Source organism: Protomyctophum parallelum (genome assembly GCF_964188405.1).
Source record: "Protomyctophum parallelum genome assembly, chromosome: 14".
NCBI lineage: Eukaryota > Metazoa > Chordata > Actinopteri > Myctophiformes > Myctophidae > Protomyctophum > Protomyctophum parallelum.
The window spans coordinates 51112097-51127214 of record NC_139709.1 but is presented as its reverse complement, the minus strand read 5'-3'; the positions used below and the strand labels follow the sequence as shown (position 1 = coordinate 51127214).

The window sequence follows — 15118 nt, the reverse complement described above, 5'->3', positions numbered from 1 at the left end:
GTTTTCGCCAGTGCAAAAAGGTAGTCGACGGACATTTATTTTTTGTCATAGTCAACATCAATGGATGAAAACAACACTGCTCTGTGGTCTTTTACAGCCAACATGGCAGCAGAATGGTTTGGTAAACAACACTGCTCTGTGGTCTTTTACAGCCAACATGGCAGCAGAATGGTTTGGTAAACAACACTGCTCTGTGGTCTTTTACAGCCAACATGGCAGCAGAATGGTTTGGTAAACAACACTGCTCTGTGGTCTTTTACAGCCAACATGGCAGCAGAATGGGATGGTAGAACCGGAACGGAAGACCTGGAATACTACGGGACGTTCAAAGACCGCTCCACACTGGACACACACACCGGACGGCTGGCCATCGACAACATGACCGTAGAAGACATCGGGCTGTATTATGTGGAGTTCAACGAAAGACGTCACAACAAGACTTTCCTGCTTAAAGAGATGAGTAAGTATGACTCACTACAATACTTACCTGGTTAAAGAGATGAGTAAGTATGACTCACTACAATACTGACCTGGTTAAAGAGATGAGTATTATCGATACATTTATTTAACCCATTTAGACCTGAGGACGATTCTACAAAATGTCTTCTTAAATCCTGACAGTTTTTGAAGAAGTCTTTCTTCTTATAAACTAGTCAACTAGTACCAGCATGATCAACTAGTGGATTTACTAGTCGACTAGTTGAATAGTCGACTAGTTAAAGCCCTGTAAAAGTGTGTTCATGATAGATTTTTGGTTGATTCTATATTTAAGTGTCATGCCATAATGCTTTGGTACACTGATCCTCCTTGTGGATATAGGGGGAGGGCTGTCTTAAGCGTTATTCATATAGTCTGCATTTTTGTGTTTGGGGTGAGCGGTGAGTCTCTTACCACCGCGGCTCAGTGACGTCATGTTGTAGTTTTAGTAAAAACAGAGAGGTGTGTTTGGGGTGAGCGGTGAGTCTCTTACCACCGCGGCTCAGTGACGTCATGTTGTAGTTTTAGTAAAAACAGAGAGGTGTGTTTGGGGTGAGCGGTGAGTCTCTTACCACCGCGGCTCAGGGACGTCATGTTGTAGTTTTAGTAAAAACAGAGATGTGTTTGGGGTGAGCGGTGAGTCTCTTACCACCGCGGCTCAGTGACGTCATGTTGTAGTTTTAGTAAAAACAGAGAGATGTGTTTGGGGTGAGCGGTGAGTCTCTTACCACTGCGGCTCAGTGACGTCATGTTGTAGTTTTAGTAAAAACAGAGAGATGTGTTTGGGTGAGCGGTGAGTCTCTTACCACCGCGGCTCGGTGACGTCATGTTGTAGTTTTAGTAAAAGCAGAGAGGTGTGTTTGGGTGAGCGGTGAGTCTCTTACCACCGCGGCTCGGTGACGTCATGTTGTAGTTTTAGTAAAAACAGAGAGGTGTGTTTGGGTGAGCGGTGAGTCTCTTACCACCGCGGCTCAGTGACGTCATGTTGTAGTTTTAGTAAAAACAGAGATGTGTTTGGGGTGAGCGGTGAGTCTCTTACCACCGCGGCTCAGTGACGTCATGGTGTAGTTTTAGTAAAAACAGAGAGGTGTGTTTGGGGTGAGCGGTGAGTCTCTTACCACCGCGGCTCAGTGACGTCATGTTGTAGTTTTCGGTGGTCAGCTCTTCACCGATAAGGCCTTTACATTCCACTACACTTTAACTGTTCAACTTGACTGCCATGCGTTTCTCTCCACAGCCCATGAGGTGATTTACCTTCCACCACGAGACGGAGGCATCCGCGTGGAACTGTTCCCAGACTACCGCTCCGTTCCTGAAGCCATCCACCAGATCCTGTGGCGGCACGCACCCGATGCATCCGCACCCTGGCCCGGTATGTGGACTGGTGATGACACGGTATCCAGTTTCAAACCGACGCTCTTTATAGTTGGTGAAGCAGAGTGAAAACTACAAAATTACACAGAATACAATAGTCTTTAAACAAACAGTTGTACAAAATAAGCTTCAACTTCAATTGTATTCAAGTAAAGCAGTGGTAACCAACCTTTTCAAGCCCAAGAGCCCATTTTATTCCCAATTGTAAGCCAAGATCTACCACTAAAACGTGTTAGAAAAAACACTTGTTTTTTTGCTATTTCTGACAGGCTCAATGCATGTGCACACATCCACACAAAGACTAAAGCTTAAATTAGAATAAATACTTATAGTAAGTTATATTATCAATGTCAAATAATATTAAGACAAATGTATTAGAAATAAAAAATATTAGGACAAAAATACAAATAAACTTCTTTGTTGAGTTTTTTTTTTAATAAAACAAAATGCAAAGGACATGAATTGCTTTTCCAGCACAATATTTAGTTTCTCATTTCAATGAATATTCACATTGGCAGATGTTCAAATGACATAGGCATAACATGACCATATATATTTGCACAGATGTGGTGACATACTCTCAGGGTCAGCCCACCTTTAATGAGACTGCTGTGACTGCACTTTATCTGCAAGCGTTTTGAAATCTGGTTCATATTTAGTGATTGCCAGTCTGAGGGTGTCATTAAGATGTGAGTCAGTCATACGAGTTCATGGTAGCGTCCCCGACACGTTGAATACTAAACTTATTTGTAAAGTTTGAACGCCAACTTTTAACCAAACGTGGGAGAAACACTGTGCACGGCTGCACGCACAAATAAAGAGTGCACTCGCGCACGCACATGACGGATTATTATCGATCAAAACAATCCTTAGCGTCGCTTACAAAAGCATGTGTTGCACAGCATGAATGATAAGTAATCACCGACCTGGCTGGATAAATATCAGTGGTCCATCCATTGTGTGACCTGATTAACGAGCAACGGTAGGCAGCCGAGTAAGTTAACAGCTTAGTAAATGAATAGTCTACCGTAGCTGTGTGTCAGATGTTCTGTCTGAAGCAGTCAAAGCCAAGGAGAATGTTACAATTTAATTCACAATCGAGCATCTTGCCCTGCATCGAATATCACATGATAGAACAGCAGGATAAAAACGGATAGTCTGTCTATCATCCATGCATCCATGAGCTAAGCGTCAAGCCCTGTCTAGGACCCACTTCCTTCAAAACTGTGGCTTTCTTGTTCAATAGTTAGAATCTTCAACTCTCACTGTGTCATGTTTTGACAGCGGCACTAAACATTTTGACACTTTGTCATAGTGATATTTATCCAGCCAGGTCGGTGATTACTTATCATTCATGCTGTGCAACACATGCTTGTTTTGATCGATAATAATCCGTCATGTGCGAGTGCCGAGTGCACTCTTTATTTGTGCGTGCAGCCGTGCAGTGTTAAAAGTTGGCGTTCGAACTTCACAAATAATAATATTGAATAATATTCAACGTGTCGGGGTCGGGGACGCTATCATGCTGCGTTCACTCTGATGCTCTGTGTGCTGCCTGCGAGGGGAACAACAGACACACAGCACATGAGCACAGAGTGCTAAAAGGGGGAGGGCCGAGGGCGGTGCGGTGGAAGCAAGGGGAACAGATCTTCAAGCTGAAATGCATCGAGCCTCTACACGTTGTTAGCTTGTAGATCTGCTCTTTTTTTGCGAACGACATTCTGCTGTGTATTGGCAGTGGTGGCTGGCTGCCCGTCAGTCTGACACTTCGGGATCCACTTGAAAGGTTCCCGCGAGCTGCTGGTAGCTCGCGGGAACCCCTGGTTGGTTACCCCTGAAGTAAAGCCATCGTAGGACAACAGAATTGCGTTGGACATGAAATCCAACCGTTGCAAACAAAAACATGCCTTAACGGTTACCCATTTAGACCTGAGGACGAATCTACAAATGTCTTCTAAGTTTTCTGAAAACATTTCTATGTTTCTATGTCAGTCATTCTCAAACAATTCCATGTCAAGGACTCCCAAAGATATAATTATGTAATTGGCCGCCGACCCCCATCTGAAAATATTGGGACCTCACAGTTGCAAATATTTGAGTTAAAAACGTTCACTCTGAAAGAATATACAGGTATAGAGCACCCACAAAAACTACATGGAAACTAAATGAAAACTAAGCTACGATGACTAAAACTATAAGACTAAATATACTGATTTCGTCAAACAAATAAAAACTAGACTAAAATGTCAGGGTAGGACTATAGTGCACAAGAGATCCAGTATAAGTCATTTTACACTTGGTTGCATGCTGAAAATAGCAGATCTACAATCTCACAACGTGTCGCAGATCGGCTATTTTCAGCGAGTGTATAAAATCGGCCATTACGACGGCATCAAGACACATCTTAGTCGACTAAATCAACTGTATATTTAGTCGACTAACACTAAAACATTCCATGTGACTGAAACTAAATAAACTATTCAAGAGACTATTATGACTAAAACTAAAAGCAAGTATCAGTAACCTTGTTTTGGTCTGTGGCAGTGATGTTTTTGGCAGCAAATGTTGATTTTAGTTTTAGTCATATAGTCTCTTGAATATTTTTTCATTTAGTTTTAGTCACCTGGAATGTTATAGTCTTTAGTCTAGTTTTAGTCATAAGATTTTTGTCGACTAAATCTACAGTTGATTTTGTCGAACAAAATGTATTTTGGTGGGCCGCGATGCCGTCGTAATGACTTGCTGAAAATAGCTGATCTAGAAGCTCACAACGCATCGCAACGCAACGCGTTGTGATCTTGTAGATCAGATATTTTCAGCATGCAACTAATTGTAAAATGACTTGTACTGGATCTCTTGTCCACTAGTCCCTTCCTAACATTTTAGTCTGTTTGTTATTTGTTGACGAAATTGTCAATATATTTAGTCTTAGTTTTAGTCGTCATAGCTTAGTTTTCATTTAGTTTTTAATTCCGTTTTCGCCAGTGCAAAAAGGTTGTCGACGGACATTTATTTTTTGTCATAGTATCAATGGATGAAAACAACACTGCTCTGTGGTCTTTTACAGCCAACCTGGCAGCAGAATGGTTTGGTAAACAACACTGCTCTGTGGTCTTTTACAGCCAACATGGCAGCAGAATGGTTTGGTAAACAACACTGCTCTGTGGTCTTTTACAGCCAACAAGGCAGCAGAATGGTTTGGTAGAACCAGAACGGAAGAACTGGAATACTACGGGACGTTCAGAGACCGCTCCACACTGGACACACACACCGGACGGCTGGCCATTGACAACATGACCGTAGAAGACATCGGGCTGTATTCTGTGGAGTTCAACGGCAGACTTTACAAAAACGCTTACCTGCTTAAAGAGATGAGTAAGTATGACTCACAACCAGGGGGGCAGTCAGACAGATATTTCGTGAAGCCACTAAGGAAATCGGGACTTCCTGAAAGTTCATATAATGGCCTGTTGTGGCGCTGTCACCTACCAAAAAACCCATAGCCCCATAGAAGTCCATGTATTTGGGCCTAACTTCACCTAGACTGTATTACCTTAATAAACATGGTCATGAGTACTTTCTGCTTCCAGTCACTAGTTTAAAGTCTCATTTCTCATGTCATAATATTATTTTTGGAAAATTATGGTCCCATTTATTTAAAAATAAATGACCATAAAGTCGCGTATGTTCTGAGGGGCGTGGCTACCGTTACAGTCTATGAACGGGAGCCACCCCCTGTTCAGTCAAAATAAAAAACAACGAAGAGTAAGGGGGGGAAGTCCCGCCTCGTTGTCTGGGCCAGCCAATGGCCAGCTAGGCCCAAACGGAGCCAGCCAATGGCCAGCTGGGCCCAAACGGATCTAGAAAGATGGCGACTTACAGTGCAAGGAATTACAGGCTTCATTTTACGTCCATGTTAGACCCGGGGAACGCTTTGTCCATATTTATTACAGTCTATGCTCACTACAAGACTGACCTGCTTAAAGAGATGAGTAAGTATGACTCGTCATTTATTGGCTGTCCTTTAATATTGTGTTTTTATTTTCTATTATCGATACATTTATTTAACCCATTTAGACCTGAGGATGATTCTACAAAATGTCTTCTTAAATCCTGACAGTTTTTGAAGAAGAAGTCTTTCTTCTTATAAACTAGTCAACTAGTACCAGCATGATCAACTAGTGGATTTACTAGTCGACTAGTTGAATAGTCGACTAGTTAAAGCCCTGTAAAAGTGTGTTCATGATAGATTTTTGTTTTGATTGGTTGATTCTTTAAGTGTCATGCTTCCGAAGAAGCCCCGCCCATTATGGACTTACAGGACACTTTTTACACTTTACATAAACAATGACAATAAACCCACATGACGGTTTGCAAACAATGATCAAGTGAATACTAAACTGACACTCCAGATTACATAATTAAGTAATATTACACGAGAGGGTGTGGTTTAACGTGATTATTGCCACGACAGTGATGCGGTCAGGAACGAGACGTAGTCGAGTTCCGCAAGCATCACTGAAGTGATATGTGTAATATTGCAATTATATAACCGTTACCCTTAAAACTAAGAAATAACTTTTCTGCGCTCTGGAAGAACAGAGCAGCTGAATTCTTTGTTTTGATTAGGTGTGGAGCACATGTACACATGACACATGTACACATGACACATGACACATGACACATGTACACATGACACATACCTACTGCGACCTGTGGTATAATATATATATACACCATTAGGCCTGTGACAGGAGACACATGTACCTACTTGAAGATAGATGCTAGATGTGTGTGGTGCAGTAATTCATTCTGTGTCCTCCACAGAGAAAGTCCCGAGGCCAATCCTGAACATGAAACAGTGTGACTCCAACTCCAGCAACTGTACGTTGCACTGTACGATTGACGACGTCACAGACTCGGGTCCGGTCGGCTATCGCTGGAAGTTCGACGCAGGCGAATGGAGCGGACCCGACTCCTGGGAGACGACCATCTACAACGATGAGAAAGGGCGAAGGGTTAAAAGAATATTCTGTCAAATAAAGAACCTGTTCAGTGAGGCGCAGAATTCTTATCGCAACCCTCTTTACAAAGGTATGTAGTTTAGTGTGTGTGTGTGTGTGTGTGTGTGTGTGTGTGAGCACGTGTGGTTCAGATTTTTGGACTAGGAAATACTTGCCATTATTATAGCGGTTGTTGTAAAGGTATTAATTGATTGCCCGAGTCCCGTGGTGGGAGTTCTGCTCGGGTTTTGGTGAATATAAGTAGTTCCTGGCATTTGGTGGTGGGGGGGCACTGGGGGCCACTCATTAAAAATAAATTAATCCACAATACTAGCGTCATTTGTATTGTCGACCTATTTCTATAACATATAGTGCAACTTTCATTTTACAACAGGCCGTTTCGAGGAAGCAATTTGATTGGTTGAAACAGCCTTCTAGCCGTGGTTCGAGCACCACTCCACACCTAATCAAAACAAAGAATTCAGCCGCTCTGTTTTCCCAGAGCGCTAGCAAACTGGGTGGCTAGGCTAGCTAGTTTCTTTGGACATTTGTGGTCGTAGTGACTACATCTGATTTTCTTAGTTTTGAGGGTAACTGTTGTACAATTGCAATATTACACTCAAGGGTGTGGTTTAACGTGATTATTGCCACGACAGTGATGCGGTCAGGAACGAGACGGAGTCGAGTTCCGCAAGCATCACTGAAGTAAACAACACCCTCTCGTGTAACATTGCTTAATTCAACTTCGACCCCTCTGTCACATGGAACATAGTGAATAGTGATACAGGACACAAAGATAGCATTACTCTGGCATAACTGGCATACTATTACATAGAAACATACTGTTACATAACTGGCATACTGTTACATAGAAACATACTGTTACATAACTGGCATACTGTTACATATAAACATACGGTTACATAGAAACATACTGTTCTCTATCGTATCAGAGACTATCTCTCCACCCAACATATTTCATATGTATGGGGAATGTCCCCACCTCACTTGTGACGTGGATATCTCTTTAAGACACACCAGTTGTACTGGCACGCACGGGTATATAAGGCCCAGGTGTGCGTGATTACACTGCTTTTTTGATCTCCACCGAGCAGTCCAAGACGTGGTCTCCTCAACGGAAGTGCAGAGCAAGTTATCAACAATAACTGCATTTTTTAGACTTTTTGAAAAGCAACTACTCACGAGTTCTGGCAGCCGGATTAATCCACTGCTGGAGGCAGGTTAGAGAGCTGGCGTGGATCGCTCCTCTCTGGATTGCTGTCACACAGCTCGTTTGTAGGTATAGCAAACAAAAACAGGGTAACCAGCCAAAACACCGTTACAGGCGTATTGCTGACATAGTGTTAGTTTACGCGTCCTGTGGTGTAGCCTGTCTGTCGACCTGTGGGCAGGGACACAGACAGGACCATTGGCTCCGTAATCCTGTAAAGCAGCGGAATAATCGCATTTATATGTTTGTATCACTGGCTTGGTGTCAGTTAACGCATCCGTGATGCATATTCCGTGGGCTGGAGTGGACCTGCGTTTGGCGCAGCGAAACATCAGCCCCGCTATAGGCTTATCATTTAACACAGCACACTATACACTGTATAGTATACAGGCGTATTGTCGCTGGGGCGGCTTCCGCGTCTTTGGTGCTGTGTTTTTTTGCTTCGCCTCGTGAGAGACAGAGCTCCCTGGGGTGTATTGCGGCTAAAGCCGTTCACACACCCTGGTGTAGACTGCGTGGTAGAACCCGTACGGACGGGGGAAGCCACGGAGCAAGCTTATCCTCCGAACCGTGGGTCCTGTCAGTCATAGACAGGACGAGCTAATTCCACAACAAACAAAGTTTGGTCTCCAGAGCACGGTGATATATCGTAGGGTAAATTGTTGCCTGGAAAGTCGAGCGGACTGTTCTAGTGTCTAAACAGTGGAATTTGGCATACGTATATACACTATATAATGCAAAACGTTTGGAGCAGAGTGTTTGTCTCCAACTCAAACACTCTGTGTCTCAGTGCAGCTAGGAAATTCAGGTGCAACCTCCTCCAGAGAGAGAGAGAGAGAGAGACATAGAAACTCAGTGGCTGTTGTTTAGTTATTTTTCTATTTGGAAAGATCCCCATTAGCTGATGCCATGGCAGTCAGCTAGTCTTTTGGGGTCCACATGAAACATGTTACCAAGAGAAAAAACTAAACAAAACAACAACACATGAATATCAATATGTGACTGAGAGACAGCAGTGTAAATTGCACATAGGGTAAATTGTGCCCTCACTTCTCAAGCACATTACTATACTCCCCGTTTTTTGAGCATGTTTAAACAGTTAAATTTGTATTCATTTAATATAACATATTAAAATAATAGTGTATATAGGTATTGAATTAAATGGAAACAGCAGGGGTTTCTCTGGGGCTGTGTGGGGCACATATGCCCATGGCATATGTGGCCATGGCCATGACCAGTGGGTGACCTGTGGGTTCCCTGGTCATGCGATAGCAGCTCATGAAGATCCTGACTCCTGTATGAATTTCTTCCTCTTGCCAGTTGAGGCTAGGAGGCTATGAATGAAGGAATCCGACGGCCATATAACACACTATACAGGGGTATTGCTGGTGGGGCGCCAGTTTACGCTCCTGTGGTGTAGCCTGTCTGTCGATCTGAGTGCAGTGACACAGACAGGACCAGTGGCCCGGTAATCCTTAAAGGCAGTGGAATAAAACGCACTATACGGGTGTATTATTGGCATGGCGTCAATTCACGCATCCATGCTGCATATTCTGTGGGCTGGAGTGGACCTGCGAGTGCGCAGTGAATATAGTTGTGTATATTCGTACGTCTCTAAATGTTTTGATGAATTGAAAATGGTGGGCCCTATGCTTTATGGTGTCGTCCACTCACTGTTAACAGTATTTGTATTGAGTCGTACTTGAAATGTACTGTAATTCTGCAAACTGTTAGTAAATCAATCAATCAAAACAACAGCCCGGCCAGGCTATAGCATTAAAACGCACTATACAGGCGTATTGTCGCTAGGGCGACTTCCGCATCTGTAGTGCTGTCTTTTTGCTTAGCCTCGTGAGAGAGAGCTCACTTGAGTGTATTGCAGCTAAAGCTGTTCACGCACTCCGGTGTAGACTGCGTGGTAGAACCCGTACGGACGGGGGAAGCCGCGGAGCAAGCTCATTTAACACAGCACACTATACACTGTATAGTATACAGGCGTATTGTCGCTGGGGCGGCTTCCGCGTCTTTAGTGCTGTGTTTTTTTGCCTCACCTCGTGAGAGAGAGCTCACTTGAGTGTATTGCAGCTAAAGCCGTTCACGCACTCCGGTGTAGACTGCGTGGTAGAACCCGTACGGACGGGGAACACCACGGAGCAAGCTCATCCTCCAAACCGTGGGTCCTGTCATAGACAGGTTGAGCGTATCGCTGCCGTGGCAGCCAGCTTCCGCGTTCAGGTGTAGTAGCGCACTATACGGCGTATTGCTGTGTCAGTTGACGTGACCGTGGTGTAGTTCCGTCTGTGGAACTTGGTTCAGTTACACAGACAGGACGTGCTGAGTCTGCCAGGAGCAAGCCCTGAAATCACAGCCATTTGCACACTACTGTATATACGGCGTATTGCTGACAGTGTCAGCTCACGCGTCCGTGATGTAGTTTCGCCAATTTCGGCAACTCGAGTGTGCCGCGGCTGTCGGGCGGAATACTCTGTACGGTGCATCACGGCAAGGCCGTTCACGCACCTATAGGTGTAAACTTGCATGGTATAATCCAGTTACTGGGTCGAAACCACAAAGTAAGCTCCTTCTCATCCCGAGAATGCACTATGGCTATCTAGGCGCAGCTAGCTAACACAGGGCTATTCTGTCACTGCTTCAGCACCGGCTTATATACGGCGCTTATGTGACCATAAGGGCCCGGACCTTATTGAGGAGCTGCAGCGACCGGCTTTCAGGCTCCCCAGGCAGCGGGCAATGCTATTGATGCCCTTTGGTGAGGCGCCGTCTGTGGCAGCCCCAGGCCAAGCTGCGATAGGAGGACAAGCTCCCCCACGCTGCCTATTGAGCCGTCGGCCATGTTTGGCCAAAAAGGCCAGTGCTTTGCTACAGCATCCCAAGGAGGCTGTGGAGGTGCACAGGAGGTGCAGGAATGCTCCGGCAAGGCCATGAGTAGCCTGCCTCGGTCACCCCTCAGGCTGTGCAACCCCAGTCAGGTTTGGCAGTTCCAGGGACCTACAGGCCAACCGGCAGGGTATGGCTAAAAGGTGCTCGGCGGGCTAAGCCCATCCCTCAGTCCTGACAGTTAAGGCCCCAGACCCCACCCGCTGTCTCTCGGGACAGCGGTTGTCCTGGAAGACAATTCAGGTGGACCCCTGGGTGGGTTCCACTATGTCTTCGGGAGGGTGGGGTGCTGCTTACAGCACTCCTGGCAAGGAAAGGCTGAGGGTCTTACAGGCCATCCTCCAAGGCAACTGGCTTGCCATGCTCGACCGGGGATGTTTATTCTCAGATCCCGGGTCTGACGCACTGACCGGCTTGTCTTAGATGACAGAACCTTCGAGTCCCGTGTCCTCCCATTCGGCATATGTCTAGCCCCCCGATTGGACATAGTCCTTGGCGGGAGGGCCTTTGCATCCTAAATTGGATAACTGAATGGTGTGTGCTCGCTCAGAGGTGCAGTGCCACAACAACGTGGCCAGGCACCTGCAGCACTTTGGGTACCTAGGCTGGCACCTCAACAAGAGGCCTTGCAGGCGTCAACTCTCACAGTCCGCAGCGCTCCTCGGCATGTGTTAGAGGGCAAAGCAGGGACTCTGTCCCTTGCTCTAGTGAGTCGGGCCACCCTCAGGTTGTGCCTCCGCCCCTTAGGGCTGAGGGCAATCATGGTGCACTTTGTGCCTCCGGCTCTTCTGAACATGCGGCCAGTGCATTATCTGTCATTCACAGTCATGCACTACGTGGGCGTATCGTTGACAGAGTCAGTTTACACGTTCCACGTTGTTCCAGCGAATGCACACTGCTGTTCACACAGCAGAATGTGACGAGACTGTCAGGGGTGAGCAGGACCACCATAAGGTTGTATTACGGCATGGCCGTTTAAACACCTGGGTGTAATTCTGTGTGTTGGAGACCGGTTGAGCTCCCTCCTCATCCAGAGGTAATCGTGTGGCTAGGCCAGGGATCTGGCAACATGGCGGGCCGCTGTCCCACACAAGGGCGACACAATAGTCACCCAGTTGGTCCTCATACCGTTCATCCCTCACACAATAGGCCAGCAGTCCCTCCTCGGGGAGTGGTACTGCCTGCCTTACGGCATGAGCCAATTAAGCTCGTGGAGACAGGACAGCATTCTTGCTGTTAGCACTGCAGTGTCAGCCACAAGAATGTCCCTGTCAGTGAGGGGTGCTGCCGCTTCCTACATGGCAATGCTTAGGTGTTGTTGCCATCAATCCCTGCATTTTGCCCTACGGCCTGATCGGAGTGTGAGCCAGTCAGTCTATTGATTTTCACCCTTCCCACCCTCCTAAGCAGGGTGGTGAAGCAGGGTAAATGGGCCTAACTGTCTTAGGCAGATAGTCTCCAAGACTGGACTTCACTCATTGGCTTGTGAAACAATCCAGCAGGCATATAGGTGGGCAGGCAGGCCAGCCCCAACAGGAACATGTGCACATTCCACACAGGGCCTCGCTGCCGCATGGGCTTACGGTGAGGTGCCCTCAAATCTGAGATCTGTGGGACAGCCTCTTGATTGACGCTGTCAGCATTTATCAGGTTCTACCATTATGTGGTATCAGTGTGGCAGCCAGCACCCTTCTCACTGGGTGTGTGCTTAGCTCCGCAGCATAAACGCGATGGGAACTATGCACAAAGACGAAGGCCATCCACTTTTGACTTGTAAAACTGTGATGTGACATAAGGATCATTCCGGTTCGGAGAACAGGGCTCCAACAGTCAGCTGACCAAGTGTTGAAGGGTGCCCTGAGGCACAGAGGAGCTCAGGTTAGGGACCCAATCAGGCCCATCTGGGGTTAGCTCTGGAGGCTCTACAACATTTAGTCAGTGAGCGTGACATGCTCAAGACAGCAGTCTTGTCGGCGTCACATCTGCAAGGAGAAATGGGGGAGTTGCGGGCTCTGTCATTCCATAATGACCTCTGCAGGCCTATGCCGGATGATGGTATAGTCTTATGCCCCAAACCGGCCTTTCTCCCCAATGTTCACAAAAGGGCACGTCTCAATCAGGTGATTGAGCTCTGTCCTACCATCGTCATACAGACAGTCGACGTACAGAGATGGAGTCGGTCCCCACTCTGCCCTATTGGAGCATTAGATTCGTATGCCAGGGCCACACAAGGCCCACAGAGTAACGAACCAGCTCTTTGAGTGCTTCAAGTGAGAGTGCATGGATTACAGAGGTTATCCAGCACACAAACAGGTAGGAGTACCAGTGCCGCCTGGAGGGCAGGCACACTCCACCTGGGGACGCTGTGGAAAGGTACGTCCCTGACCGACCTGCACAGCGGCGACATAGCCTACTCCGTCTAATGTACATTCACCCGGTTATACCGGCTGAACATGCAGCGTTCGCTCCCTTCGGGGAGTTGGTATCGCATGCTACTCAGCGGTGGGTGTCATTGTCACCTTCACCAGTCAAGCCAACCTTGCGTCTGGTGGGTTGGCTTGGGCGGCCCTTCACCCCTGTGGTCTCTGGCCTTAGCGTCTTGCGGGGCCGGGCTCTGAGTGGCGCCTAGCGCCTGAGCATTTGGCGGCGGATGGCGTCTGGCTGTCCGGCCGTTCCAGGGGTTGTAAATACATTACATTGAACATACATGATAAATCATTCCAAATTCAGTATGTGCTGGGTCGGAGCCCACTGGTGTTGTCTTTGGGGTTCTGGGACTGCTTCGCTTCCTCACGAGGTGTCTTACAGAGTTCCCCATACATATGAAATATGTTGGGTGGAGAGATAGTCTCTGATACGATAGAGAACGTGTGGTTACTTTGTAACCTATGTTCTCTGAGTGAAGAGACTATCTCTCCACCTCGATGTCGCTCAGAAGCGGTGTCGATCAAGTAAACCAGTGTAATCACGCACACCTGGGCCTTATATACCCGTGCGTGCCAGTGCAACTGGTGTGTCTTAAAGAGATATCCACGTCACAAGTGAGGTGGGGACATTCCCCATACATATGAAATATGTTGGGTGGAGAGATAGTCTCTTCACTCAGAGAACATAGGTTACAAAGTAACCACACGTTACATAACTGGCATACTGTTACATAGAAACATACTGTTACATAACTGGCATACTGTTACATAGAAACATACTGTTACATAGAAACATACTGTTACATAACTGGCATACTGTTACATAGAAACATACTGTTACATAGAAACATACTGTTACATAACTGGCATACTGTTACATAGAAACATACTGTTACATAACTGGCATACTGTTACATAGAAACATACTGTTACATAACTGGCATACTGTTACATAGAAACATACTGTTACATAGAAACATACTGTTACATAACTGGCATACTGTTACATAGAAACACGATTTAACCCATTCTGAACGGGAACCCATTTTGGTGTTAGCATCATGTTATGCTTTAGCTATTGAAAAATAGCAGATCTACAAGCTCGTAGGTCTGCTATTTTTGAAAAATCGAAGAACGACTGACATTTTTTAGAATCTGATCTCAGGTCAGAATGGGTTAATCAGACCAATGTGTGTCCAGTGGAAACCTCGTATGAATCTGATCTCAGGTCAGAATGGGTTAAGTGTGAAACGGCAACAACAGAGCCTTTCTAATGGTTCAAACAGTGTTTGATTTCGTCACACTGTAATCACAGTTAAAATTGGGATGTTTTAAGCCAACGCTCAAACATGCACGCACGCACACACACGCACACGCACACGAAAAACACCGATCTACAAGCTCACAAGTTCACAACGCATGACGAAGAGCTGTTCCTTAATTGCCTGGATGTGTGTGATCCCATTGCCCAGAGATTTCCGTCCATGTCTCCTCTCATTTGCCAGCCATACCAGTGGTTATCAAAGTGCGGTCCGGGGACCCCCAGGGGTCCTTGAGGGGTTGCTAGGGGGACCATGATTATTGAATCCTATTGGCTGGGCTTTAAACAGCCATAACTCCAGTTTTCAGCATGCTAAAGGTCCCAGACCTCATGGGTGGTCTAAAAGCATGCTAAAGGTCCCAGACCTCATGGGTGGTCTTACAGCATG

The 15118-nt window shown here is 46.2% G+C and overlaps 1 protein-coding gene across 1 annotated transcript in view; it reads left to right on the top strand.

Moving 5' to 3' along the window:
* Positions 1-267: 267 nt before the first annotated feature.
* The window catches only part of LOC310871385 (uncharacterized protein), a gene marked incomplete at its 5' end in the record, with an annotated part of 28068 nt that continues 13217 nt past the window's right edge, over positions 268-15118 (top strand). Inside the window, 4 exons of the mRNA XM_083782870.1 lie at positions 268-460; positions 1715-1849; positions 5029-5226; positions 6679-6945. Coding sequence (XP_083638996.1) covers positions 268-460; positions 1715-1849; positions 5029-5226; positions 6679-6945 — 793 coding nt within the window. The remainder of the gene's footprint in view (positions 461-1714; positions 1850-5028; positions 5227-6678; positions 6946-15118) is intronic.